General features: G+C 44.9%; 11 protein-coding genes and 1 non-coding gene across 12 annotated transcripts; 8 read left to right on the top strand and 4 right to left on the bottom strand.

Annotated features, from left to right (window-relative positions):
- Positions 1 to 196: 196 nt before the first annotated feature.
- K450DRAFT_243987 (uncharacterized protein) lies at positions 197 to 2,938 on the bottom strand. The gene is made up of 4 exons (XM_051589510.1): positions 2,232 to 2,938; positions 1,536 to 2,173; positions 1,163 to 1,471; positions 197 to 1,094 (listed from the first exon to the last, which is right to left on the bottom strand). The coding sequence occupies exons 1-4, from the start codon at positions 2,699 to 2,701 to the stop codon at positions 301 to 303; spliced, it is 2,211 nt and encodes a 736-aa protein (XP_051444124.1). The 5' UTR covers positions 2,702 to 2,938; the 3' UTR covers positions 197 to 300.
- Positions 2,939 to 3,607: 669 nt separating this feature from the next.
- On the top strand, positions 3,608 to 5,263 carry K450DRAFT_243981 (uncharacterized protein). The gene is made up of 2 exons (XM_051589509.1): positions 3,608 to 3,718; positions 3,794 to 5,263. The coding sequence occupies exons 1-2, from the start codon at positions 3,695 to 3,697 to the stop codon at positions 4,982 to 4,984; spliced, it is 1,215 nt and encodes a 404-aa protein (XP_051444123.1). The 5' UTR covers positions 3,608 to 3,694; the 3' UTR covers positions 4,985 to 5,263.
- Positions 5,122 to 8,989, top strand: K450DRAFT_243977 (uncharacterized protein). Its single transcript, XM_051589508.1, has 3 exons — positions 5,122 to 6,640; positions 6,733 to 8,128; positions 8,802 to 8,989. Exons 1-3 carry the CDS (start codon positions 5,259 to 5,261, stop codon positions 8,826 to 8,828), a joined length of 2,805 nt encoding a protein of 934 aa, XP_051444122.1. The 5' UTR covers positions 5,122 to 5,258; the 3' UTR covers positions 8,829 to 8,989.
- Positions 8,990 to 9,489: 500 nt separating this feature from the next.
- Positions 9,490 to 12,098, top strand: K450DRAFT_243970 (uncharacterized protein). The gene is made up of 9 exons (XM_051589507.1): positions 9,490 to 10,127; positions 10,230 to 10,370; positions 10,516 to 10,632; positions 10,714 to 10,747; positions 10,842 to 10,958; positions 11,027 to 11,125; positions 11,189 to 11,391; positions 11,471 to 11,568; positions 11,679 to 12,098. The coding sequence occupies exons 1-9, from the start codon at positions 9,874 to 9,876 to the stop codon at positions 12,008 to 12,010; spliced, it is 1,395 nt and encodes a 464-aa protein (XP_051444121.1). The 5' UTR covers positions 9,490 to 9,873; the 3' UTR covers positions 12,011 to 12,098.
- A 779-nt stretch (positions 12,099 to 12,877) lies between these two features.
- On the bottom strand, positions 12,878 to 13,626 carry K450DRAFT_243966 (uncharacterized protein). The gene has a single exon (XM_051589506.1). The coding sequence runs from the start codon at positions 13,464 to 13,466 to the stop codon at positions 12,969 to 12,971; it is 498 nt and encodes a 165-aa protein (XP_051444120.1). The 5' UTR covers positions 13,467 to 13,626; the 3' UTR covers positions 12,878 to 12,968.
- Positions 13,387 to 14,700, bottom strand: K450DRAFT_243961 (uncharacterized protein). The gene is made up of 5 exons (XM_051589505.1): positions 14,470 to 14,700; positions 14,243 to 14,392; positions 14,032 to 14,169; positions 13,757 to 13,961; positions 13,387 to 13,688 (listed from the first exon to the last, which is right to left on the bottom strand). The coding sequence occupies exons 1-5, from the start codon at positions 14,669 to 14,671 to the stop codon at positions 13,469 to 13,471; spliced, it is 915 nt and encodes a 304-aa protein (XP_051444119.1). The 5' UTR covers positions 14,672 to 14,700; the 3' UTR covers positions 13,387 to 13,468.
- Positions 14,701 to 15,861: 1,161 nt separating this feature from the next.
- K450DRAFT_243943 (uncharacterized protein) lies at positions 15,862 to 18,149 on the top strand. The gene is made up of 10 exons (XM_051589504.1): positions 15,862 to 16,389; positions 16,470 to 16,545; positions 16,616 to 16,719; positions 16,797 to 16,883; positions 16,940 to 17,074; positions 17,141 to 17,221; positions 17,291 to 17,339; positions 17,420 to 17,542; positions 17,610 to 17,822; positions 17,890 to 18,149. The coding sequence occupies exons 1-10, from the start codon at positions 16,039 to 16,041 to the stop codon at positions 17,988 to 17,990; spliced, it is 1,320 nt and encodes a 439-aa protein (XP_051444118.1). The 5' UTR covers positions 15,862 to 16,038; the 3' UTR covers positions 17,991 to 18,149.
- A 2,003-nt stretch (positions 18,150 to 20,152) lies between these two features.
- Positions 20,153 to 21,393, top strand: K450DRAFT_243934 (uncharacterized protein). The gene is made up of 7 exons (XM_051589503.1): positions 20,153 to 20,335; positions 20,399 to 20,478; positions 20,583 to 20,687; positions 20,779 to 20,860; positions 20,929 to 21,068; positions 21,132 to 21,210; positions 21,275 to 21,393. Exons 1-7 carry the CDS (start codon positions 20,258 to 20,260, stop codon positions 21,338 to 21,340), a joined length of 630 nt encoding a protein of 209 aa, XP_051444117.1. The 5' UTR covers positions 20,153 to 20,257; the 3' UTR covers positions 21,341 to 21,393.
- An 86-nt stretch (positions 21,394 to 21,479) lies between these two features.
- K450DRAFT_243927 (uncharacterized protein) lies at positions 21,480 to 22,717 on the top strand. Its single transcript, XM_051589502.1, has 6 exons — positions 21,480 to 21,699; positions 21,760 to 21,865; positions 21,928 to 22,073; positions 22,137 to 22,248; positions 22,319 to 22,393; positions 22,464 to 22,717. The coding sequence occupies exons 1-6, from the start codon at positions 21,603 to 21,605 to the stop codon at positions 22,546 to 22,548; spliced, it is 621 nt and encodes a 206-aa protein (XP_051444116.1). The 5' UTR covers positions 21,480 to 21,602; the 3' UTR covers positions 22,549 to 22,717.
- Positions 22,718 to 22,723: 6 nt separating this feature from the next.
- K450DRAFT_243917 (uncharacterized protein) lies at positions 22,724 to 25,414 on the top strand. The gene is made up of 13 exons (XM_051589501.1): positions 22,724 to 22,769; positions 22,833 to 22,901; positions 23,033 to 23,113; positions 23,179 to 23,209; positions 23,297 to 23,655; positions 23,723 to 23,805; positions 23,869 to 23,958; positions 24,024 to 24,190; positions 24,251 to 24,609; positions 24,675 to 24,736; positions 24,797 to 24,886; positions 24,955 to 25,068; positions 25,160 to 25,414. Exons 1-13 carry the CDS (start codon positions 22,745 to 22,747, stop codon positions 25,289 to 25,291), a joined length of 1,662 nt encoding a protein of 553 aa, XP_051444115.1. The 5' UTR covers positions 22,724 to 22,744; the 3' UTR covers positions 25,292 to 25,414.
- Positions 25,415 to 25,438: 24 nt separating this feature from the next.
- K450DRAFT_281173 (uncharacterized protein) lies at positions 25,439 to 26,738 on the top strand. Its single transcript, XM_051593387.1, has 2 exons — positions 25,439 to 25,677; positions 25,745 to 26,738. The coding sequence occupies exons 1-2, from the start codon at positions 25,473 to 25,475 to the stop codon at positions 26,638 to 26,640; spliced, it is 1,101 nt and encodes a 366-aa protein (XP_051444114.1). The 5' UTR covers positions 25,439 to 25,472; the 3' UTR covers positions 26,641 to 26,738.
- Positions 26,739 to 27,304: 566 nt separating this feature from the next.
- On the bottom strand, positions 27,305 to 27,377 carry K450DRAFT_t61. The gene has a single exon. It is a non-coding gene; the product is annotated as a tRNA-Thr (tRNA).
- Between the last annotated feature and the right edge of the window lie 395 nt (positions 27,378 to 27,772).

The raw sequence follows: 27,772 nt of genomic DNA, 5'->3' as shown, positions 1-27,772 counted from the left end.
TTAGACAAACAAACAAATTCATAGGCATAAAAAATCTTTCGATAAACCGATACAACACGAATTGTTGGGTACGAATGATGTTTGTGAATTGAATCATTAAGGTGAAATATAATTTTTGTGGGCCATCATGCACATCTAATGCTGTTTACCTTAGGGTTCGGTTGGTCACAAGTGACTGTAAGAAAGCAAAAGTGGGATATTTACATAGAAAAGAACAAAACAAATGAGAGGGAAAAGAAAAAGACGGAATGCGTGCATTCTTGCCACTCAGCTCCCCATACGAATATTCCTCGTTTTTTTTTAAACAACAATAGTGGCAACGATAATGGAATCATTTCCACACTTGATGGTTTCTCTGACCGTCGTCAAGCTATTGACTGTAACCGGAGTGTCTAAGGTGGCAGGAACTCTAAAGTACAGCGTGGACTTGGCAATTCGACGTTCGTTGAAAGTGACTTTCACGTTATGGCCGTCCATCTCCCAATGTTGTATTTCTGCTGCCGGTATAATGTGTCCTTGAGAGCCGATAAGAGTCACGGATTGATTGTTGCTACTGGATTCGAAGAAGGTTCTTGTTTGGTGCGATCGGAGCATCAACTTGGCACCAGATGGCCATACGAAGGCTTCGATAGGGTCAAGAGGGCTGACAGACTCAAAAAATGTAGTGGGTTGATCCCTTGTATGCATGTTGACCCAACGTGGTATGGGAGCCATATTGACATAAGTAGTATATCGTGTGCCAGGTGCTTGGACGCTTGGTATCACGTATTCAATTCTGTATACCTCATCTTCAATTTCCTTGACCGATTGGATCACTGCATTGACCTTTGGAAACGTGCCTGCATATAACAAATGCTCTTTATCTCCGTACTGACTGACATTGTCGGATGTAAAAACAAGGTGTCCAAGGACGTTGTTCAATACACATAGAGTATAACGTTCATCGGATGTGAGCTTGTTGCCTTGCGTGCGAAGCAAAATAGCGTCTGGATCATTTCCAAACATGTTGTTCATACCCCAGCGATTCAATGTGGACAGCAATGAGTTTGCAGTTGAGACTCTTTCACGCACATTGAAAAACTTGAGCTTGGAATCTAGCAAATGAGATTTTTTTTAGAAATTCACCCACGTATATGCAGCCCTCATCGCCGATGTGACTTACCTTCCCACCAAGGAGATACATCTGAACCAACCCGGCAATATGCTACACGACCCCAAGCAGATGCTAAAGGAACACCTGAGCCAAGTATGATCTTGTCACCCACAATTTCTTGCAAAAGTGTGATTGCGTCCCACATGATCTCACCGCGGGTTTTGCCTAATCGCGGCACCATGGCAGCTGCGAACAAGAAATCCAACTTGACAAGACCAAATCCCCATGCATTCAGTACAGTATCGAAAACGTTTTTCAAGTGATCTCTAAATTCCTGGTTGTAAATATCCAAGGCATAGAACCCACCCCAATTCGGACCTACATACATAACAATAAATAATAAGTCTCTATCAGTAACAGGATCATATGGGCATGCACTAACCTGCTACCAGATACTCTGATTGATTGTCTGGCTTTCGAAGTACCCATTCGGGATGAGCGGCGACAACAGCGCTCTTGTATTGAGCGGAGAACGGTGCTAACCATAAGCCTGGCGTATAGCCTGCATTTTTGATTCGATCTGCAATGGCTGCCATACCGCTTGGAAACTTGGCATTGGTATCAAGCCAATCTCCTATCATTTGCTGGTACCCGTCATCGATCTGAAAATAATCGATGGGATATTTTTGTGCTTGCATGGCCGCCAAATTGTCCATAATGTCCTTTTCGGTCACAGCTTCGTAATAGTTATACCAACTCGTCCATCCAGTAACAGGTGGCCCGAGTAGTTCACCTTGTGTATAATAACGGGCATAAGAGCGCCACATACCAGGCAAGTCATAGCCTTGCGAAATGAAGCACTTGATGACCAGTCTATCATTTGCTTTCAAATGTTTTCCTTCAATATCCTTGTAGATGGTAAAGGAATTGTCATTGAAATTTCCCTCCAGATAGGTGTAGCCGGACTCTTCAGAAATCGATCCAACAAAAAGAAATTGATCATCAGGGAATCTAAGGTGAGTGACGGTACTAGAGAAGATATTTCCAGTGTCGCCTGTGTAATTATAAAAATCGTAGTCCCTGCATAAACGGAATTAGAGGGGCACACTAGAAAAACGAGAGAGATATGAGCATTTACCCTTGAAGATCGAATTTAGTGATCCAAGCAACTGGATAAGGTATTTTGTTAAGTCGACCATATTCATTTAATTCCCTTGTCTGACTCCAGCTTTGATAACCATTGGCAAGCATTCTGATATCTGTCAAATCTGCCCAATATGTAGCCTTGAGTGTATGGAGCTCGACGTCCACCATGGTCCAAAGCTGTAGTGTCAACTCGTAGCCATTTTCGACCTCTCGAAAAGAATTTTCAACAGTGACTCTGTCGTCTTGATTACTGCTCAAATACACTTGACGCTTAGGTTGCGGGTCAGACAAGGCGGTGTAGTCAAGTTGTATGACAGGGCTTGAAAGGTTGAAGCTCAATGGAGAAATGCGAGCAAGGTCAGAGTACATTATGGTCTTGTTTGGCGCAGGCGCAAAATACGTAGCGATCAGGAGAATGATCAAGGGGAGGAGCAGCATGCTATATAAGTCTTTTTTTGTCATTATGGCTGGTTGGTAGCAATACTGATTCAAGGGAACAAGGGCTCCGCGTGCTCTCCATGTGACGCGTTTTTTAAAAGGTTTGGCGGAACCAAGACGTTTAGAAAGACGCTCGCGTTTTTTCGCGTTCGAATTGGTACCAATTTATCCCAAGCGACATGTCAAAATCAAAGGATAAGCCGATGATTCAATCCAGGTAGCTTACGATTTCGACTGAAATGAACTAATTAACTGGGTTTCTCCTCACTCATACCAATTCCACCTTAGGCTATCCTTTTCTGTCCTTCCACCCACTGCTCGGTCAAAAGACCAGTCGCCAGACTCTACAGCACCTGATACAAGTAATCAAGCAAGCGAAAAGCAGTCTGGATCTGAATATGATTTGAGCAAAGATGTTGGTAAACTGTCTGTGCAAAATAAACCATCCAAGGTAAAAAAAACAGTTGTGGCCAGCGAATCTATTGTCAGCTGGATCATAATGTGCCCTATGGGTACCGTTTATCCCTTAACCGATTTAAATTTCCAGCAAATTACCACAACCAAACCTCACTGCCATCAGCGACGCCACCATGTAAGTTTCCTAGGTCCTTTCCCTTTCTTTTTAGCCGGCTTAAGCTTACAAACAGCCGGCTGTCATTCGCAAACAGGAAAACTACCAAGGAGATATGATTAGATGCACGGCAATCGTCAAAGGAGATCAACAGTGTGATCTATATTTTTGTATTAAATGCCTGGCTGATCACTACAACGAGTCAGCTGAGGAAATTGGACATACCCAATCAGCCGAATTTACAGATCAAGGACGAAAAATAAATCATGTAGCTGGCAAACAAGTCACCTGGGCATGTCCAAAATGCAGGTATGACGATGGATTCTCTATTTTTTCACACATTCTCTCATGTAATAATAATGCTTGATTGACATAGGGACATTTGCACGTGTAAAGTATGTAGCAAGGCTCGAGAAGAGAGACAGAATAGTGGATCGAGATCCATCATGCAATCGTTTGTACAACAAAAGGTAAGCTACACCAGATTCGCTACCACCGTAAATGGGAACATACTCACCGGGTGTGGAACTTTTGGAAAATTTAAGGATAGCAATGCCAAGATGAAGCCATTGATTGCACTTCAGCCACCCAAGTTAAGTAACTTGGAACTTCAATTTTCCGAAGAAGTGGTTTGGCAACGCTTGCAGATCCGGGAATTCGTGTTTCGGTTCGAAAATCTGCTGGCGCTAACGGCGGAAGACCGAAATTTACTGCAAGATGCACAAGGCGACTGGGTAACGCACAGGATGCTAAAAAAATTAGTATGCAGCCTGATGGAGCTTATCGCCCACTACGGGGTGGAGAACGACACTGATCAACAAAAGATGGCCAAACAATTTTTACAAGACGAACACATTGCTTCCAGTCGACCTTACCTCAGTCTTCAACACTGGCAAACCATCTCTGCTACACTATTGGCCGCTGGATACGAAGATACCCCGGTATTTAATGATGAAGAAGCTATCGCAACATCTGACGCACAACAACAAATGGACTGGCTTCCTAGTTTTGTGACACGGTCCATGCAGGCCAACGGGACGGGTCCAATGCCAATTGTGAAGGATGCCCTCAAAGAACTCAAGACGATTAATCTGTTGAGCATGTGTACACTGTACACGCCCTGTATTCGAAAGGATTTATTACAAGGCTCTGTCCAGCTCAAGGACGAAGAGGATGCGCTGCACGCGCTTCGGCGGCAAACCATGTCTGACGAAATGCATGCACGTACCACGAAAAATACACTATTGCAACAGTTGGCCACGGCAGAAGAACAGGATGCTATTCAACAGAAAATTGAGGATGTGGACAACAAAATCGACGAACAACGACATTTGCTTAATCGTAAAGAAGTTGATGTATATTTGTTATCAAGAAGGACCAGCAAGCGGTTGTCAAGTGCCGGCACGGATCAGCATGGAAATCAATATTGGCTGTTTGGGGATCTGCATCATTATCAGGACGATCAAGATCAAGATTTCTGGGGTCGTGGGGTGATTATTATAGGACCAGGATGTCACGTAGACGACGAGCAACCCTCAGAAGAGATTTCGAAGGATGGCCACCGATCTCCATGTGTAGCCAGGCTGACTACGAATAATAGTAAACGATGGTGGTACCTAAGCGGCATAGAAAATATCGATATGCTCGTTCAGTGGTTAAATCATCACTCTGAGCCTAAGCACCTTATTAGACAACTTTCCTCCCGAAGTCGTTATTTGAACCACCTTCTTTCATAGATGAAACCAAAAGTTTCGGTTTCTAGACGTCTTATTTTTTTTTTTTCGGAAGGGGGGCAAACAGAAGGCCCAATAGATATTTTGGGTTCCAGACTTGTTATTGGCTGAACCAACCTATTCAATACAACCCACTCCAAACTCTCACTGTCCCATCGTTTATTTTCTTCCGTTTCTTCTTTGTAAATACTTTCCTTGCCACTGCTTTCATAGCAATCGTCCTCTGTATTATCTCTCTCAATTATATCATTTGTTCTGAACTGTCGGTGTGTGATCCATGAGCAACTCTTCAGCCCACTCACCTTATCCTACCAACACCAACGTAGACCAAGAAGGGCTCTCAAGGAAACGGAAACAACAACAAAATGAATTCGTATCACACGTGGATTTACAGTATGCAGAACCACCTGCCAATAGCCACTTTGACACCATGTACCCAGCTCCTACTCAGAATGATTTACAGTGGAGTCTAATGCACCCTCCCACCACATCTGATCAGTTTTCGGTGGATCCCATGTTTGCCTTTCAGCCTAACCAAGGGATGGAATTTGAAAATAGCCATGCTTTCGATGCACACGTTATGCATACTGGTAATCAACATCCGCCATCTCATGTCCCACCTCCGTTCCACGAGATGCATGGCGGACATGTCACTGACCATGACTTCCAGTCCGATATGTTTCATATGCCTCCTTCTCTGGTCGATCAGGCTAACATGCGTAGACACTCTGTTGCGGTGGGAGAAATACTACGTCAGCAACAAGTCGATCCCAACGCTTCTTATATGGACATGACAAACCAAGATTACGATCGGTTCAGACCACGCCATATGTCCACTACGTATGATATGAGTCCTTTTCAGCTTATGCAGCAACCGTATCAACCGTCACCCTTATTCCATAGCGATGACCCATCGGCTTTGTCAACTCCGCCTCATACCGCTACTCCCATACAGCGAAGACAAAGCAAATCGGCGACTACGATAACCAAATCAAAAGCGAGAACCAACCAGAGAAATAGAGCCATGTCATTGCGTTTGGACACCAGTGGATCTCCTTCTGCTCAAGCTGTTCAACAATCCTCCCCTCTCACCCCGGCTTTCTTCTCGCCAGCTTTTCTGGAAGCTTTGAACGCAGATACCCAAAGTTCTGCCGATGAGGCTGATGTCTATCCCTTCCCTGCCCATGACTCGGAATATGTCGATCCCTCCAAGACCATGAACAACGCACGGACCAACCCTGAAGACTCGACCAACCATTTTTATTCATCGGCTTCTCCTACCGATTCCTCAGATATCAAGCCGTCCCCATCGTCGTCCTCTTACATGATGGAGCCGAAACCTTTTCTGACTCAGCAACACACCACGCCAACCATCATAGAAGAAAATGAAGAATTATTCAAAAACCTCGCTGATTATGGCTCCCATATGCAACTGCCCACGCAACCACCCGTCAACGGTCTGGGGATTCGACGCCAAAGTGATCATTTCCCTATACAAGATGCAAAGATCCTTTATACTAGCCCTTCGGGCGGCATCACCGATATGCGTAGTGCCATTGGTCACTTTTTGAGCTCTCCGTCCTCTTTAGCGGCTGGCGAGTATACTGTGATGCTTCTTACTAGCAAGGTTGCGCAGAAGAGCTATGGTACTGAGAAAAGGTAGGTGGACCCATTTTTTTTTTAATAGAGAGGGTTTCCATGCGCCTTTTTGATTATGTAACACCGACTCATTTTTTTTTTTGCTTGGGTAGATTTTTATGCCCACCGCCCACCACCATCATCCTTGGACCTCACTGGTGGACTCCAGGTTCCGATAACAAAGGAATCACTTCAAGCAATACTTTACATCCACCCAAACTTGCCATTCATATGTCTGGTGATGCAACTGCCATGAGCTCAGCACAACCTATTCAACTCAATACGTTTGAATGGTCCACGGCTGCTGGTGATCGTATCGATGGATCATCCAACGAGCGATTTACTCAAGGGTCGAAATCCAATCCTGTATCATCCACCGTGGTGACGTCGACCAATGAACCTATTCTGTCTGGCCGCTGCGTGTCCAAGAATCTCTATATTAATGACGCTGATGAGAAACGAAAGCGTGTAGAAGTCATGGTGAAGATCCAACTTGCCAATGGATTCAATTTAGGAACGTTTGCCAGTAAAGGGATCAAAGTGATCAGCAAGCCGAGCAAAAAGCGCCAAAACGCCAAGAATATGGATTTGTGTATCCACCATGGATCTACCATCTCGCTATTTAATCGAATCCGTTCACAAACCGTATCCACCAAATATTTGGGTGTATCGACCTCCAATAATTCAGCTATTCGATATGGCGGGAATGTACCACTTGACTGGCCGGCGCCTGGGTTTTCGGAAGAAAATGCCAATCTAAATAATTCAACCTGTTTTTCCGTTCGCACCACGTCTTGGGACCCATTTGTCATATGGATTGTCGATACCAGCGGTAGGCAACAAGCTGATCCTGATATGTTCAATTCTCGAAATCCAGGGTCCTCTGCACCACGACGCCCCACGCCTCCGATCATCGCCTTGCAGGATAAGCCCGACGAGCCCATTGCCATTCATTACAATCAACCTGTGGTTCTGCAATGTCTGCATACCGGTTTGGTGAGTCCTGTCATGATCATCCGAAAAGTGGACAAGGGAAGTTCTGTGCTTGGAGGTATTCGAATGGAACGAGGACCTCAAATGGCCGATGAATTCAAAGCTGGTGGTGAATATGGTGATGAAGGTCTAGGGGATCCGGTATCGCAGCTTCACAAAGTGGCTTTCCAAATTGTCAATGATCCATCGACCACGCTTGGCCATCACTCTAATTTCGGCAATCCGCCTTCGTTCAACAATGAATCTGATTTCCTGCCCAGGTTGACTGAACCAGCAACCTATCTCAACTGTGCAAGCGATGTGGTGGGCATGCATCAAGTTTCGGAACCTCGCAAGTTGAACCCTGAAATGAAAGCTGAACTGACCCATCGAGCCAATGCCTCCAGAGTGGATGCAGAACAATACGCTGCCGCTAATGGAGAATGGGATTGGGCTTCCATCAATGAACCTTTCTATAACCCAGAGATGATGAACCCGGCCGACTCCGCTATCGTTGCTCATGAAGGCGGTCGAGTGGTTCGAAAACGGCGCGTATCGTGCGATATGTCCAGCGGTGACATGCCCATGTATCGACCCAACGATCGACCCATGTTCACGGGTCCTGGAACACCTCAAGGATCCACTTCATCGCCGTCGCCTGTATCGGTCAATGCCGCGGCCAGCAGTCGACGACGCGTGAACAGTTTGAACGATGTCACTTTATCGAACGAGTCTCACCCTCGATCTTTGAAAAAAGAACCCAATCAAGGTAGACGAGCCAGTGTTGCTCAACAAGGTGCCAACGTCAATGACAGAGCATTCTGGACGGAAGATGTGTCCGATGCAGCGATATGGACGATTGTTGGAACAGGTACGCACACGGAGGTTTACGCGTCCCATGGGGCAGTATGCCTGGTCACCACATGAAACCCCATTTCTCATTCTTATCAATTCACAGATAGCGTTATGTACTCATTTTGGTCAGCATCTGAACAAGTTGGAAATCTTTACTCTGGTCTCGACACCAATTCTGCACCTGTTACGCCTATTCCACATATCTCTCACTATATTACAGATGCAACAAGCGATGCATCGGCTGTACCTTCATCGACCAACAGTCCTTCACCTATGGTGATTGCAGAAGAAACCCCTCCGCACATGATGAATTCCTCCCCAGGTCCCACGAATGGAAAACATACATTAACACTCTATGGACAAAGCTTCAGCCCAGAGTTGACGGTGTGGTTTGGTAATGTTCCCTCCCCGAGAACCGAATGTAGAAGCGCCGAGGTTTTGAAGTGCGAATTACCCGATGCTAGCATGTGGTTCAATGAAGATGGAGGTGCATTCGCCGTTCAACAAGATACCCTCAAGGTACCGCTATTGTTGGTCCGTAGAGATGGAATCGTCTATCGCACGCGCCATTGGTTTGATCTTACATCCTTTACCGTGAAGCTCCAACCAATGCATCAGGGATCAAATGCAGGAGAGCAATCAAGGTCCTCTCTAAAAGTCTAACCCCAAAAAACCTGAAATGAGGTTGTAGAAACTTTTTTGTAATGGATATAATTTTTTTCCTGCCCCGGTTGTATCATTTTTTCTTTTGTTCTTTCTGCGACCTGCTTTTTCTTTCTCTCCAATGTAGTCTATCAGAAAAAGGAAGAAAAAAAATTAAATCAGGTCGTCCTCATAACGCAGCTCATATCACCCTGGGCCAGCTTGCATGCTCTAGAATTTGAGAGGTATCATTGTTAAAGGGTTAAGAAAAATAGACGGGGAAGGGAGGGAAAAGGGAGAGGGATAAGAAAGTGAAAATTGGTAGGCCAACCGGGCTTGACCCTCCTTGCTTCTGAGTAGTAAGGGATGGTTTTTTTCTAATAAACCCCAGTTGCAAACACATCGTTTTTATTTTTCTCTTTTACCTCTTCCCGTTCCTTCTATACCTCATTCACTCATTCATTTTTAAATTTTTGTGTTATATCTGTTATATGGCCCTGTACACCACTAGAACATTGTAGACAACCAGGCAACAAATAACTCAGTATGATGTCCGTAGAACCAATTCCTCAAAGGTCGCACTCACAATCCCAATATTCGCCACGATATTCCAACAAACCAGCTGGCAATAAGCAACATACAACACAGACCATGAACCAACGTAGCGGCCGACGACACAGCACTATATCGGTGTCGTCCACTCGATCAGCGTCTCGGGAACGACCCAAGAAATATGTTGGAGACTATTACCTTGGCAGAACCCTCGGCAAAGGCGCATCAGGTGAATGTTTGGTCAGGAGAAAGAACTACACCCTAAGCAACCCACTAACCCGTCGAATGGGCTAGGTCGAGTTAAACTGGGTATTCACCGTGTCACTGGAGAACAAGTGGCGGTGAAGATAATCAATAAGGCGTATTTGTCGGCTAACCCTGCCATTGACAAAGCTGTCAAACGCGAGATTGCCATTATGAAGCTCATTCATCATCCAAGTATCATGGGCTTACATGATGTCATTGAAGATGATGAATCGCCAGAACTGTAAGTTGGTTAGCTGCCGATATATTTTCATTTGGCCCACACACTTGCTTTTTCCCTACGCCATACAATGCCCCAAAATGTGTAACTCTTCCCTCAAAATAGATATCTGATTTTGGAGTATATGGAAGGAGGAGAGCTTTTTGAGTACTTGGTGAGCGAAGGTAGACTGCCTGAAAGCAAGGCCAGAAGTTATTTCCAGCAGATTATCTATGGTGTTGACTATTGTCATCGACACTTGATTTGGTAACGTACCAGCCGTCAATGGGAGAAGTGAAACGAGCCGGTTGACCCAAAGCTAATTTTTATTATTATTATTTTTCCCCGTTGTTTTCTATTTTTTCAATGTGTGCACGCACTTTGTCAATTTGGTCCCTATTCTTTCGGGTAGCCATCGAGACCTTAAACCAGAGAATCTTTTACTGGATAGGAATTTGGATATCAAAATTGCAGACTTTGGCATGGCTTCGCTGCAACCCATCGGTTCTCTTCTGGAAACCAGTTGTGGGTAAGTCGCTGTGGTTTCCTACACCCCGATGTCTGTCAATTGGTGACTATCCATGCCTAACCTCACCATGTTCGTACAAAGGTCTCCCCACTATGCCAGCCCCGAGATCGTCACGGTAAGAAAAAGCTACTTTACTTTCCCCTGCAGATCTCCATAACACAGTGCCTCGAGTTTTTCAGCTAAATTGTTCTCCTATTCTACTTCTTTAGGGTCGCCCATATGACGGTTCATCATCAGATATCTGGTCATGTGGAATCATTTTGTATGCTCTCTTGACCGGCCATCTCCCCTTTGATGATGAAAACATTCGTCTATTACTGAAAAAGGTAGCTACCCTACGCCATGCCTCCTTTTTGCTCCCCTCCGTCTTAACGACGTTTGTCTTTCATGCTAGGTCAAAACCGGTCGGTATGTTATGCCTCACGATATATCGTATGAGGCTCAAGATTTGATTCGGAAAATTCTAGTCACCGATCCAAGTAAGCGCATTACGGTGAGTTACATGATAACTATGTAGTTATGAAACGATCGGCTGGTTGACGTTTGAGATGGTTAGACGGAGGAAATCAAACGCCATCCTTGGTTCGCGCAAGATATTTCACCAAAGATCGCACAACTTCCAGAGCCACCCAGTGCTCAAGAAATAGATCAACCCATCGCCGATATTACTCAGGTTGATGATCGCATTGTTGAGACCATCAAATTCCTGTGGGGCGAGACGAAAACCGAAGCGGTGATGGATGCTTTGATGTCAAAAGAGTAAGCGGAATGCAAACCAGCATATGACATAGTGGGAGAGTCGCTAACGAATCAACTGTAATCCATGCATTGTCACTAGGCACAATATGCAGAAGGTCACTTATGTTCTTCTTCGACGGCATGCGGAGAAATATTGGGAGTCCAGGCATGATGAAGATGAGGATGCCGCGTATCAAGGTAAGATCCGTGAACACAAGATGACTTCAACTTGTGCACGTCCTTTCATGCATCATACCCTTTTTTTTCCTTTTCAAAATGCAAGCCGCTCATCATGATGTTCCGTGCAGATACCCAAAGCAGAAGATATAGTACAATGAGCAGCCTTAGTCGCCGCAGAATGTCTATGCATGCAGAATTTACTTCAACCGCCGATACCCCGCCTGGATTTGCTCCAGAAACAAGGAGAAGAAGCTCTCCTTCCACCTATCGACGCTCATCTCTTACACCCGGTGATCCTAGACAGCATTCTGCCATTCACCCCACCGATTTACCACCGTCTCCTATGCCGTCTCCACGGATACGATCCAAGTCGAGTACATCTCGTGGTGATCTTGGATACAATCGAATGGATTCTGATATAAGCGGTAGTACTCGTCGTAACTCAGCCAAAGATGGGTAGGTGTATTGTTCTGTCGTCCATAAAATAGGCTAGATAAAACTAACGGTCATGGTGAGCGGCTTACAGTTCTCGAAGATTCGATACAAAGAGCATACCTCCGTCACCAAAGCCAGCACGAAGTTTACACAACTTGTTCTCAGCGTCAACTTTGGGTCGAAAGAACCCTTTCTCGGGCATGTTAAATGATGATAATAAGATACCCAATAGGCAGAGACGAAACACTCAACCACAACAAGACACTGGAACGGAGAAGCCAGTTTCTGAGCAACGCAGGAGACTACACCGCCTTTCTATGCCCGTGCTCGACATGGGCTCACTTGGCATTGACAGAAAGAGTATCAATTTTTCACTACGAAGAAAGGATGTCTCCACATGGAAAGAAATGGCGTCCCCTACATCTTCCATGATGTCTCCCCCCATCTCTCCTTCTCCACCTATGAGTCCTGCTCCAGCTCGTAGTAAATCAGGTAGAAACACGCATCTGACTAGCGATATGTTCTTCCCTTCCGTGCCACCCACGCCAAAGCCTTCTACCGGTACTGGCTACATTACACCACCCAGTAGCCATGGAAGTTCCAACAATGAGATTGCTCCCAATCAACCGGCCAGTCAGCCCGCATCTCCAGCAGATTCCAAGTCACCCTCCAACAAGATACCTTGGTTACAGAACCTCTTCTTTTTCAAGCAACCCAAAGTTGTCTCTGTCACCTGTGAAGCTGTAGACTGTCACCAGGCTTTGCGCAGGATACAGGATGCCATGCGCGATGTGAGTATCTTGGGGATTAGAGAAGAGGGAGTTCAGACAGTAGAAAGCACTATATCACTTTGCTGTGATTGACTAAACCCAATTATTTAAATCCGTCTATCAGGGAATGGATGCTAAACTTCAGACTCGACTTGATCGTGATGGTCACACGCGATACCGCGGTGAGGTTCGCATTGTTCACGGTAAGTGCAGTCAACCAGAGGGCTTTGATAAGCGGCACGCACGATCTGATAGCAGATGATTACAGGTGACAAGACCAACAAAGTCAAGTTCAAGCTGGAATTCGTTGTTTGCGGCGTGATGGAAGGCCATCGCAAGCTCTTCCGAGTCGACTTTATACAACAACAAGGTAATATATACTTTATTCACTGCCCCGCCTAGCCATGTCATCTCACCCACTTCTGTTCTGCAGGAGATGCACTCACACTGGCAGCCATCACTAAGAACATCCAGCTCACCCTGGATCGACGTGGGTCGTGTAGCACGAGCGGATTTTCGTGGTCCACCAGTACCACCGACGGTTGATATTTGACCCTTATTCACATTCGCTAATCTCCCCCAACTTCGTAATAATTGAATAGCAGGTACCCAAAATAATAAAAGCAAAAGCACAAAAAAATTAGAAAAAAATAACAATTGCAAGTTTATATTCGGTATGGGGGTGATGTGAAGAACCTCTCTATTGTACATGTCTATATTTTGAATCCACTGTGGATGGCAGCAACACCAAACGTCAAGTCCTCCCAGCCTTTACCGACGGTAGAGAAGCCAGCGTCGCGAATGATTTTGGCAAATGCAGGTTGGGGAGGGAACTGGCGGATACTTTCAACAAGGTACTTGTATGATTCTCTGTCATTAGCAATCATCTGGCCGAGAGCGGGGATGACATCAAAGGAGTAGAAATCGTAGATCCTGGAAGAAGGGTTCGATTAGATACGAAAGTAGCCTGTGTTTCACTGGGACACTATCATGCTACTTACTTGCTGATGACTGGGTTCTCGACTTGACTGAACTCCAAGCACATGAAGCGACCACCGGGCTTCAATACACGATAAGCTTCCTTCACAACACGGTCGACATGAGTACAGTTACGGATTCCGAAAGCGATGGTGTAAACGTCAACAGATTCGTCAGGTATGTCATCCAGATGTTCTGCGTTCTGCACCAAGAAGGACACTTGGTTGGCTGCAAGACGGGCCATCATGGGTTTAGATCCAACAATCACACGTAGGCACATTACATATACATCACTCACTGTTCGCATATGGGGTACTCTGGAAACGCTGTTCGCCAACCTTGAGCATCTGAGGGTTGATATCAACCAACTTGACGGTTGCAGAGGAGTCGTTGTGAATGTTTTTGCAGTAATCGAGGAACCGCATAGCAATGTCACCTACACAACCAACCAGCCAGTATTAGCAAATTACCATATCCACAAGGTCCACCAAAGTTTTTAAACGACTTACCAGTGCCGCCTGCAACGTCCAAAAGAGTGGTTCCAGGACCAGGTGCCATGGAACGGATAAAATGGTCCTTCCACAATCGATGGACACCTCCGCTCATGGCATCGTTCATAACGTCGTATTTCTCAGCTACGTTGGAAAACACCTTTCCAACTAACAAAAAGTTTCTCGGTTTAGTGCAACGCCATGACTACACATCCATTCACTGGCATTCTAGAAGCGAGCAATACCTAGCTGTTCTTTCTCGCTCTCAAGAACGTCACGGAATCCAAAGTGAGTTTTTTGCGCGGTGGTGGAGTTGCCGGCGTCAGGCGTGGAATTAGGACCCTGGGCATGTGTGGTGTACGCGGCGATGGAGCGCATGCTACGCGCAGAAAGAAGGGCACGTCGTGCTGGCACTGCCATGGACGTGAATGCTCGCATGGAAGACATGTCAAAAGGAGAGAGGTGGACTGTTATTTTTTAGAAATCTCAATGTTTTAATTTTTTTTTTTAATCGTCGTCTTCATCCCTGTCATCCGCTATAAACTTGGGCTGCTTAGCAAATTTCGAAGGAATACGCTCTAAAACCTCAACCTTATCTCCTACTCGAATAGTGCCACTCGTGAGTGGAATACTATCGCAACAGAAACATCCTCCTCCAGGCATCTCGTCAAATTGTCGATTTTTAAGTAAATATTTCATTGGTCCAGGCGTACCCCAGGTATCCTTGACACCGGTGTCCTGATTGATTCCCGGTACTGCGGAAACATTAGTGTTAAGACACATATGGGCCCCCCGACTTGTCTCTAATCTAACTTAACCTACCTGGGCATCGGGCAGTGGGCTGCATCAAGTAGAAAGTGACCTCTCCGACTCTATTGAGCAGGGGTGAGCAAACAATGATATGGAATCAAACAGTTAATTTCCATTGCGCTCATTACCTGGCGACAAGCCATGTATCCTCTTCCCAAGGCTCAGTACCAGCAATGGTTAGGTTATTTCGGAATCGATTCATAGGAATACGATGTCCATCGCTCCACTTTCCATCAACCAGACCATCATTAAGAGCTTGAAGACTTCCTTCAAAGCCAAACGATACCGGTGACCAGTCTGTGAAAGGGGAATGAAGCCCGGGCAATTCAGGGTGGGCTTTTCGTTCATAGCCTTTGGAAAGGTCTAAAGTGACCAGTCGAATATTGGTGGGCCGCTCAGCTCCCCCATCGGTGTCTCCATGTGTATTACTTTGATCATGGCTCTTGTAAACTGTAAAAAATTTCTCTAGCCAGTCTGCTGCTGCGTCGCCTACATCAAATGCTTGCAGCTTATCGGACCACAGGGTGACAGTGAGGCACTTGAGCTGGCTAGTATCGGGGTGAAGGGGCAGTACCAAGTCATCGAGTTTCTCAGCCGTCAAAGTCAGAGTGTCATTTTTAGCATCGAGTAATGGTCGGATAAGACTCATGGATGCATAGACACTGTAACGATAAGAACTGTCAGAGAGTAAAACGTATAGCGGTGGGAAACAGTCATGACGGGGAATTTACCGCTGAGTAACGAGTTTGTTGTTATCGGCATTAACCACCATAAACCGACGGTCACCTTCCAAGCCAAGACTGCCTACTTCGCATTCAGTTAAATCGATGCGATGGCAGGACTTGATAGGATGAATGGCGATAGCTTCCAAGTGCGGCATGAGGATTGAACGAAGAGGTCAGAAAAAATTCAGCGGCGGCCCCGTCGGTGTTAAAAAATGCAGCAAAACGCGTCTCACATAAATTTTTCGTCGCCTCCTTCCCGCGTCGCCGTGTGCTTGCCCGATGCTCGACCAATGGCAATTTACCGACTTGTACAAACAGTCCAACAAACTCTGTCGATTCTCGCCTGATGGAAACTATGTTGCCGTGGCAGTGGAAAAACAACTTGTTGTGCGATCTCACCCGGATCTAGGCATCCTCCAAGTATACTATTGCAAATGGCCCATTGATGCCCTGGCATGGAGTCCAAATTCGAAAATGATTTCAACCACCAATTACGCCGCATGTGAATGCCAATGCTATACCATGGAGGATGTCGGCTGGTCATGTCAGTACAAGGACGCGTCTCGGCCTATTGCCCATATACGATGGTCACCGGGATCCGACGCGGTGATGCACACCGCCTCAACAAAGGTATAGCCGATTTAGTTTGGCCGGCCGGTGACTGAATACCCGTTGTTTACTATCAACTTACGCTTTACTCGTTTATGAAGGAGAGGCTACATATCATGTCGTTGCGGTATAACAAGCGGTTCAGCCATATCAAAAACGTCAAGCATAAGGATAAAGGTGGGTGGTACAACGCGATGGACCGTCGTAAGCGATGGTTGGTTGATCTGATACGGCTTTCTGTAATCAGGATACACAAGTAGTCCGGATGCAAAGTGGTTTGCGTACTTGCGCCGACAAGACCTCAAAGATGTCGTGTCGATTTATGACGCCGAATCATTTGAAGTCATCAAGGTATGCCGGCCCTGAATTTGCAATCAAAATATCCTAACCGATTGCCCGGACGGTCTCTTACTCGTATACTTTTGCAGAACATAGAACTTGATACTGTCGATGCACAAGATATAATCATATCACCGAACGGCGGGTTTATAGCAGCATATGATGTACCGTTGCTTGTAAGTCTCAGTGCGCGTCGTAACATGTTCATTTCCGTATCTAACCTTTCCGCTAGTATAAATTATCAGTCTATCGACCGGATGGTACAATGGAAGCGTCTTTCTCTGTTGATGATGGTGGTTTGGGAATTAAAAGCGTCTGTTGGTCTCCGGACTCACAATTTCTGGCTGTCGGTGGCTATGACCATAAGGTACGTTAATTCGTGGACCGCTAAACAAAAAGGTCAGCGGACTTCAAGGACTTATCCTTTCGACAGCTACGATTACTAGATACGTTTACGTGGAAACCCGTCAGCACATTTACGCATCAAACAAGGTACCCGGACAATCCTGCACAGGTAAGATGCAGCCAAATGGGTCGCCAGAAATGATGACCAAAATATTAACTCCTCTCGACTTATCATCAGGAAATCCTTATTGAAAGAGAAGTGATGAGTGGAACACCTCATGCTGGTTGTAAGTATTTCTACAAATGATGGTTATGCACATGAGATATGGAACTTCAGAAATAATCTTATTCACCGCACGCTGTTCAGACGATATCCGTCATGGCATCCAGCATATACCGATGCTTCGGCCCGACCATGATAGGCCAAATCCCAAGACGTCGATCACGGCTAAATTCAACAACCTTGGCAATTTGATGCTCACGACGAGTGGTAAGTTAAATATATGTCATCGGTGCCAACGCTGATCTCCACTCGTCGAAACTGATGTCTCTACCAGAAACCATACCTACCACAGCTTGCATTTGGAACATGACTACCATGAAGAGCCATGCTATCATTGTCCAACAGGAGCCTATCCTGACAGCTCTATGGAATCCCAAGATCAGTTCTTTGCTAGCTATTTGTTGTGAGGGTGGCCGGTTTTACCTCTGGCAAGATCGCCGGCATGAAAAACACCGATCTCATGTCACAGCCATCAACATACCAGCAGGTACGTTCAAACCATATATGCTGCGGGCCACAGTATAGAGCGCTCTTCTGACCCTTATCCTTTCCAGAGAAATTCTCGATATCCACTGTCAGATGGAGTCCCGATGGAAAGTCCCTGTTGTTGATGAGCAAAGACATGTTTTGTCTGGCATGGCCCATTGACAGCTAGGATGCGCCTTTCCTTCTTTCACCACATTATGTAATTTGAAAGTTCGTAATACTGTATATCTTGAAATATTGTACAAAAAGTCTACGTAGTAAAAAAAAAAAATCTAATGGAAAAAAAAAGAGTCGTATGCAGCCAGCCTTTCATCGTCTGTTGATCGGGCCGACCGTGGCTCTTACTGACGCTGAGAAGACGCTCCTCTCCGTTCGTGAAGTTGAGCGAGATATAAGCTTGGAGGATTGACTTTCTTTCCTTCTGACTCGGTCCACGCCCATGGATGCTGTGGCATACGTGGTTTGCCCTTCTTTTCAGAGCTACCGACTATGATATCATGGTGTAAGCAATGTAGTGCACGTACATGGTTACAAAAAATCGTTTAAAGTACTTACTGACGAAGTTCTGGGCTGCAGGTGGTTGCTGAATGATCATGCCAGCATGGGCCACCGTGTTCCAGACTACGCTATTTGCTCCCGACCAACCGTGACCGGAGCCAGCGTCAAAGCGATCTTGGATAATGAGCTGACCTTCGAAATTACAGTTATCGTACAACTGACCGGATGCTATGCAAAGAAATAAAATGAAAAAGGGATATTTAGATCAGTGAGCATTAAGAAACGAATGAAAAAATGTTAAAACTTACACCACTTCATGTGGGGACCAACATCGCCTGCTCGACCAACCGAGGTAGATTGGTGAACAACATTGGGACCACAAATTCGAGCCTTGTAAGAATATGCATGGAAACTCATTTCAGCATGGCAGCGTTCGATCAAGATGAGCTGGCCAGATATTTCAAAGGCAAACTGTCCAACCAGGGATGGATTTTTGCTCGGTGCAGCTGCAGGATAGGTATGATTACACCCCTAATAGTATGGTATACATTTTTTAGGAACAAAGTCATTCAGCTTATCGAATAGTTATGAAAACTCACCTCCAAAGTAATGGCTAAAGTGTTGGTGCCCAGCTGGGCAAAATTACGGAACCACACCGATCGAACGTTACGAATCCAACAATTTTCGGCATTATCCATCTTGAAAACGTAATTGGCAAACATTTCTGTGGCAAATCGATAATCCTTGACTTTTTTCTTTTCTTGGCGCATCATTTCGTCGGGACCTCGATCCCGGTTGGTAGGATAGGTGAATTGCAAGTCTTCAATACCAACTAATGCAATTCGCTTGCTCTTGTAGGCTTCAACATGGCCGCCTCCTGACCACTTTGCAATAGCGGCGGTGAGAGGAGCGTTCAGATAGAGTTCGCCCGAGTTGACATCGACATGCATGACTCGGCGGAATGAATCAAATCTTCCTGGTTTCCAACCATTGTTTTTGGTTGTGTCGCCTTTTGGATGAATAACATCCATGCCAACTTTGCGAATCCATTCTAGATTGAAATTAGCGGCAACTACGATCAAGTCACCGGTTTTAAATCGTTTAGGATCGGCGACCTTGACTCTCATGGATCCAACAGGTACATATTCGTCGACGATAGAAATGCGCTTTCGGGCCATCTCATTTCCCTCTCCCGAAATGCGAATCAAATATTCGGCTTTAGTAGGATCGATAGCTGATGTCGCTTGAATGGTTGTACCGCCTGCTGCATCTCCTCGCATGATAATACCAGACTGGCTGATTTCAATGGGATGGCTGACATAAAAGATACCAGCATTCAGAAAAAGGGATCCTCGGAACCCTAGTTCATTCAAAGGCAGTTTTGAAATGTGATTAATGGCGTCTTGAATACGGTCAGCGTCGTCGGATTGACCATCCCCAGGACTGAGAGTGACAGTTGCTTGACTGCTGGGGTTGGGTAGAGGAGTCCAACCTTCATTATACCCGGCATACGAGAAGTCAAACAGATGGTCACCTTCCTTGTTGTAGGGAGGATAAACAAGCTTCCCGGTTTGCTCGTTAGGGTATACAACAGAAGGATAGCCTACTTGAGGATACAAGGAAGGTGCCTGGTAAGTCCACTGGCCGGGGTGATAAGCGGCTGTAGTTTGGTTCGGTGGATGATATGAGTTGGCAGCATGGTTTCTATCGGCAACGCCTAGGTGCTCAAGGCTGTTGATGGTGTGTTTAATGACGGCTTCGAATGATTTCATTGCAGTCTTTCAAAGATGACACTTGCTTGGCACCAGCATAGGTGAGCTCATATCTGCTTTTGGCACAGTCAAACATTGAACTCCGTGGAAAACAGTCACGTTTTTCAAGTTTTCAGTTTGGAAAAATTGTATCGGTTCTGCGGCTCACATTCCTCACATTCAATCCATGGACACTGAAGCGAGAACCGAAGTCGCCCGATTGTGGCGTGTCTACAAGACCATTCACCAACTCGTCAGCCATAGGGTATGTTGAGTAATGTGCCCCTTTTGACCCCATTACACTGGCCATTACTAACTCGCCATTTAGGGATACTTGGTTTCTCAATCAGAATTGGAGATGGATTTGGATACTTTCAGAGACACATTTGCGCGAACATCAGACATCGAGTACGTTTTCATCCCAATCGCTTGATTCAGTGTGGATCAAATCCCATTTCCACCTTTCGAGTTCGTGATTTTGTAACCCGATTTCATTTTTTTCTACTATGCAGCCGGGATCAACTTACTTTCTTGGTTCAAAAGAAGGACGACCCTGCTGATCAGTTGTTGGTGTTTTTCCCAAAAGACAAATCCGTTGGTGTTAAGCCAATTAGAAAGTAAGTCCACGCTTTAAGGTATCGATCGATATATTATGGTTCAGCGCTGATTATTCTGCCAAAATTTTTTTTTGGCCCACTCCTTGCTTAGGTACGTCGAACGTATGTTGACACAAAACATCCCCAAGGGCATCATCATTTTCCAGCAGACCATGACTTCTTCAGCAAATAAGGTACATGGTCGATCTTTTTTTTTCCAGCATATATCGGTTAATTCTCACCTTACCACTACGTTGCTTAGGTCATTCAAGGAATGTCGGCTAAATATCACCTTGAGTCCTTCCAAGAAGCCGAGCTTTTGGTTAATATCACACAGCACGTCCTCGTCCCTATACACATCGTTCTTTCTCAGGAAGAGAAGTTGGCCTTGCTCAAGCGATAGTAAGTCTACAGCGCCGACCATTGTAGAAAATTGCATCGATAACTGACCCATCTGTCTTCCAGCCGACTAAAGGAAACTCAACTTCCAAGAATACAACAAACTGATCCAGTGGCACGATACTATGGTTTGAAGCGTGGACAGGTAAAATGAATAGCATGGTTTGGTTGGTTTTGGTTCAATCAGAGTTCTCACATTTGTGCTCTAGGTCGTCAAGATCATGCGTAACAGTGAAACCAGTGGACGCTATGTCAGTTATCGACTTTGTTTATAGAGAGGGCACATTCACAATAAAATTTTTTTCATTCATATCTTAAATCAACGTGATTATTTCAACAAGGTACATGTTCACATCTCATTCTTCCACTTGAGCAGGTGAACAAATGTATGGAGGAAAACCGTTGATAACCAGTGAAGAGGACAAGTGCGATCACATGGATCCCCAAAAACGACAGCATTGGGCTCCGCTTGAACCAGCTCAAAAGTTACAACCCCATTGACAAAAAACGTCGCTGGTTCTCCTTTCAATCGCAAACATGGATTCTCTCATCGACCTCTCAAAGAATTCCCTTTACATTTCCTTGGCATCCATCTTCTTCAATCCTATTTTCTGGAACATCGTTGCCCGAGCAGGTAAGATCGCTGCACTCAGATCGTTCTCGGGAGGTCTAACACTCACCAAATTTCTATTAGAGTACCGTAACCAAGTTCTTACCAAGTTGGCTGGTGGAAACCCTTACCTTGGATGCTATGGCTTGGCTGTTACCATCTTTTCTATTGGTATTATCCGCGATTACTTGTAAGTATCGATGGTAACGTATGCCGTACCATACCTGTTTTATTTATCGATGATGTCAATAGGTATAAATTAGCCCTTGAGGAGCAGCCTGCACACCCCCTTCTCCAGACCGAAGTTGCCAAGCTGGCAGCCGTCCTGATTTTTGCCACCGGCAACGTCTTGGTGCTTTCATCTATGTGGGCTCTCGGTGTTACTGGAACCTACCTCGGTAAAGTGATTTTCGAAAGGGTTGTGTTGGCTCGACCTGGGTGGCACTAACGCGTATTTTCAGGTGACTATTTTGGCATTTTGATGAAGGAGAGAGTCACGTCATTCCCCTTCAACGTGTGCGAGAACCCCATGTACGTTGGCTCTACCTTGACTTTCTTGGCCACCGCCCTATGGTAAGTGAAATTTGCTGGCCTCTGCGTGATTCGAGCCCAGCCTGGTCCGCTCACTAGTCTCGTTTTGCAGGTATGGAAAGCCTGCTGGTATCGCATTGTCTGCCATTGTCTATATCTTCTACCAAATTGCTCTTACGTTCGAAGGGTAAGTTCAATAAAGGAATCAGAGGTATATATGCGAGAATACTAATATTGATATATCTTCCACTCTTCAGACCTTTCACTACCATGATCTACCAGAACAAGGACAAAGACATTAAGCGACGTAAGGCTGCTCGTGCCAGCAAGAAAGAGCTCTAAAAAAAAATACCTGCAGAGCCATTAGAAAATACAAAAGTTAAATTCTTTAAAATAAAAAACAATAAGATCCTTTTCAAAATACTTCCTTCCATGCTAGACGTCACATGACCTAGGCTGGTTGCAACTTACAACTCAATTTGAAAAATGGCACTTTGTACCACACTCCTTGCTCAAAAAATACCCCATTGAAAGATCTATGATGACCAATGATCAGGATAAAAGTATGCACTCTGGCCCTCATCATAAGCTTTCAAAGGCTTTTACTGACAGACCTTCAGATGCAGCTTTAGCCGCCACTTCCATTCTTTCGGCCCATGACGGAGCAAGAATTCTCTGCGTCGCAGATGTTCGTGGTATGTTCCATTTCCATAGACCTTACTCAGTGCCTTTTTCATCCCTTCCCGCGATAGTGGAGCAGCCCGATGGCTTGTGACTCGACCGTTACCCCTACACATAATTGACCGAGCGTTATCCTTCGCGATAGGTGGCATTTCACAGCTGAATCAATTGGCGGAGAAGGCCAATGCGCAATATATCATCCATACTGGTGACTTTGGATTTTACGGTGAGTGGAAAAAAATAGATGTCAATCCTCGACCGAAACTCAATTCCTTCATGCATGGCGTATAGATGACACTAGTCTCGAACGGATCAGTGATCGGTAACTGCATTTTTCCAAACAAAATTTAACATGCATATCAACAAAAAAAAATTGTCACCTTGCTGACTTGACTTGTTTGCGAATCAGGACGTTGAGCCATCTTCTGCAGTACAGCACCCTCATTCCATCGCAGGTCAAGTCGCGTCTCGCGGATGCTCCTGTCGAGCAACTCCGACGCACGATCGATCAAAATCAAGCCTATTTATCGGAATTCTCAGACTTCCTGTCGGGAAAGAAGAAGTTGAATGTGCCTGTCTTCGCAGTTTGGGGAGCTTGTGAAGATGTTAGCATCTTGGAGAAATTCAGATCCAAGGAATACAGTATACCGAACCTCAATATATTAGACGAAGCTTCCTCTCATCTACTGGAAATTGGCGGTGTCAATCTACGCTTGTTTGGACTCGGCGGTGCTGTTGTGCAGCACAAGCTGTTTGATAATGGAGAAGGTATAAGTATCTGGCATATTTGGTTTCAGCTGCTGCCCCATTTACTCAACTTTGCTCTCCCCTCCAGGTTTGGATACCATAGCCGGCGGATCTGGTACAATGTGGACTACTGCTCTGCAAATTGGTGAACTTGTTGAAACTGCGCAGCTGGTAGGTTGACTGAAACCGGTATAAGAATTAAAAAAGGTTTTAGTTATTGATGCTCGATCACAGGTATACGATCCATCTGAGACGAGAATTCTTGTCACCCATGCTTCCCCTGGCCGAGAGGGTCTATTAGCACAGCTTGCTCTCGTCCTCAAGGTAACGAAAAAGGAAAAATTAGAACTCGAAATGGTAGCCATGTTTCTCACACTTCGTCATCTTAGGTCGACTTCACTATATCCGCCGGTTTACATTTTAGATATGGCATATCATACAATGAGTTTTCGTGTCAACCAGATCAAGAACACTACCGTAATCGCCTACTTGAGTCTCAGCAAGGCTTTTTGCAGCTTTGGGAATCAATTCGGGATCAAGTTGAGAGTTCTGTCGAGTAAGTATCCACGGCTTCGTGCCTATTCTTCGCAATGGACTGACCACTTCTCCCACCCAGTGATACCCAGAGCGCCTTGTTGCAGAATGCACTTAGCGTCGTCAATAGATTGCCCCCTTCACTTCACGATAGGCAAGATGATGGCTCCAACAGTTCGCAAACCGATCTGGAAGAACAGGGGTTCAAAAATATGTGGAACTTTAACCTCCCCGACGCTGCATTTGGCTGGGTTATTTTGGACGTTCACCACGGCCGCGTCAGCGCAGAAACCAAAGCGCAGGGCTTCAACTTTGCTTACAGAAAGAACAATGGATATCCAGCATCCTCCGCAACCTCCAGCCAGAGAGCTCACTCCATAGCATCAAGTGAATATAGTGGACATGAGCAAGACAACCGAATGCGTGAGCTTCCTCAGGATGGTCAGTTACAACCTATGAAGGACATGGAGGGTTTTCATTTTTAACTTTTTTATACCCCTCTTCAGATGATAATGTCAGCTCCAATGCTGAAAGTGTGGGGTCACGAAGCAACCGAAGACAAAGCATGGTAAATTCGAGTGATACAGAACATGCTTAATATCCAACCCACTAAACTCACTACATCTAGTATAAAAATCCTTTTGTTGCCTACGTCGGTGGACTTTCCAACACTACCGTGACGGAAGAAGAGATTAGAGAATTTTTTGGCCATAAATCTGTAAGATTTACGCATGAATAACGTTGGGCTTGCAGGGCATCTATCTAACTCAAGCTCAATTTTTGCAGGTGACAGGCGTTAAGTTCCCACTAGACCACAACACGCAATTGCCCAAACCACATTGTTACGTCGATTTTATTGATCAAGCGTCACTGGACGAGGCAATAGCTAAGAATGGCCAGGTAAGTGAACCAAATTATTCCGTCAATACACGTAATATTGCCTTAATGGTGATTGACATGTTTCTAATCGTCACATTCCCTTGTTGTCTAGATGTTGCAAGATAACAAACTGATCATCAACAAACCTAATCCTCATGTCTATGACGGTCGTGGTCGCGGCCGTGGACAAAGAGGTCGAGGTAACCGAAATTCACGCCTGAGCTTTGATCGTGTTCGAGAATAAAATAAAAAAAAAGAACACTATCGAATTAATGGTCCCAAACCATGCATGGGTTCAACACAATTTATGCCTGAAACATGTTCCGCCTATTTTGATAAATAAAAAATAATTCTATCTATAACCTTACGATTCTATTCTCTCTAACGATGCAGAAATACTTCTTTAGTATTTTATTTCTTTTATCATGAAGCTAGATATACAGATCGATCCAACTTTCACTGGTACATTGCAGGATTCTCCTTCACAACAAGGCACCACTCGCCTAGATGGAGTGTGCCACCTGGAAATTGATAAGCCTATGAAAACCAAAGGGCTCATGGTTCAATTTATTGGTATACTCAAGATCGATGTACGGCGAGGTATTACTTTGAAAGCAGATGTATCTGATGGTAAGTCCAAGCTTTCATCCCAACATCTTATGCTAAGCACTTGTTCCCTGACATACGTTTATATCAGCGATTGAGAGGAGATTGTTAGTCGATGAAAGACTGTATCTGGAAGGGGATGGATCCTACAACAGCGTCATTCCGGCAGGCTCACATCAGTATCCTTTCACCTTTCATATTCCAATCTCCCTACCCCCATCCTTTCAAACCGATCGGGGGAATATCAGTTACAGCTTACGAGCAACGGCACAGCGAACACTTTTAAGCGATACAACTGCGGAAAAACCAGTTTCGCTGCGAAAATGTATGACGAGAGGTCTATCGTCTTTGCTAAACTCAAGGGAGCACATCGAGGGATACCAAGATGGTCTTGCTTTTGCGATGTCGACGCCATCTATCGTGTTTCGGGAAGGTGGCCAATTAAAATTAGCATTTTCATTGTCATTACCCGATGTTCGAAACTGTAAAATTAAGAGCATCGATTGCGGACTTAAGGAGTCTATCATTTATCGAACATCTGGCAGCCAATCACTCCATCGAGAAACTCGCCAAGTTTCAGATACATCGTTTCCGTTGGGCATGCAAAACATTGATTGTTACAATTCCCACCATACGCCAAGATGCTATGACGTTGACCTGCGATTAATTCCCAAGATCCACACAGATATGTCTACCAAGCTTCTCAAAGTAAGGCATTATGTGCATTTGCTGGTATCCGCCGAACGGTGGGATAGCCGGTCGAGCCGCAATGTGACGTTTACAAAGAGGTACAAGATAGAAGTGCCTGTCATTGTCAGCTCCAAAGAATCATTTTGGGATGGTCAAATGCCCCCTCCGCCAGCATACAGCCGCTACGAAATGCCTCCTTGCTATGTGGAGTCATTGACCCAGCTACCACCTGCCCCGCCGTATAAATCACAGGAAGCGGAACCAACTGAGTTAGTGAATGTGAATGTACATAATTAGATATAGCTCTCCGTGATATGGTTAATACGCTTTATCACTCAAGTAGTCACCGTATATACAAAATAAAATCTAAATTAACCATATTAAACACAGACTACAACGTAAGACGGTCATCAGAGAGAAAAGTAGGACTTTCTCCGGCTTTGATGCAAGAGAGTTCTTTTTTCTGTAACTGTCAGCGTCACTACTCAAGTACAGCTCGAGGCGATCTCGAACAATCTCTTGATGGATGCAAAAGGAATGATATGACTTCTAGCATGTTGCCATGCATTTGATGAATTTAGTCGTGACACTCATCAACGCTTGATCTATATCTTATGATTTGGATGTTTCTGAGGCTTCCTTATCGTACCGATCATACACCATACTGAAAATGTCCGTGAACATACCATACCAAGGTCTATAAGTGAGAGACCATTGTCCATGTTTTACAACCAGCTATGAAATGCCCGAGACACATTAGGCCCCTAAGCTAAGATAAGCATAGCCTTTATCCGACATCTACATCACAAAATAATCACCGTATAAATGCATATTTGAAGAAAACAATAAAAAAATTATAGAATTCAGCCTGCTGGCTTCACAAAAAGTAAACGTTTTGGGTCGTACGAGATGTTTTAAGTCCCCAAGAAAAAAAAATCGCTGAGCCAAAAAAAAAAATGAATGCCTTCTACCAGAATCGAACTAGTGACCTTCTGCTTACTAGGCAGACGCTCTGCCAACTGAGCCAAGAAGGCTTGTTATATCTCAGTGACCACTAAATATTATTTGTTTGGAATAAAATAAGTTTATAATGGTATTTACTCTTTCTTCTTTGCCTACAGAGTGGCCGTTAAATAGCGTTCAAAAAAAAATTATGAAGTCAAAATATGCCTTTAAAAATAAATTGATTATTTTGGAACCTCTGAATAAAATGCTAGGAATTTTGCTTTTGCGAGGTGTTCGCTGAGGGCAATCTGTAGTGTAACACTGTTTGCACCACCTCATCTTACAAGACCGCCTTTTCTGAGACGGTTATTCAATATTTTTTATGGCGCTAGTTACGATAGTATTATCCCTGCTTGCATACAACGACATTCAATAATCATCTGATCGATCACCTTTTCTGCCACGGCGGCGATACTGTACTTTG

The sequence above is a fragment of the Umbelopsis ramanniana genome (assembly GCF_025399195.1).
Source record: "Umbelopsis ramanniana AG unplaced genomic scaffold K450scaffold_32, whole genome shotgun sequence".
Lineage (NCBI taxonomy): Eukaryota > Fungi > Mucoromycota > Umbelopsidomycetes > Umbelopsidales > Umbelopsidaceae > Umbelopsis > Umbelopsis ramanniana.
This window is presented reverse-complemented; position numbering and strand designations above follow the sequence as displayed.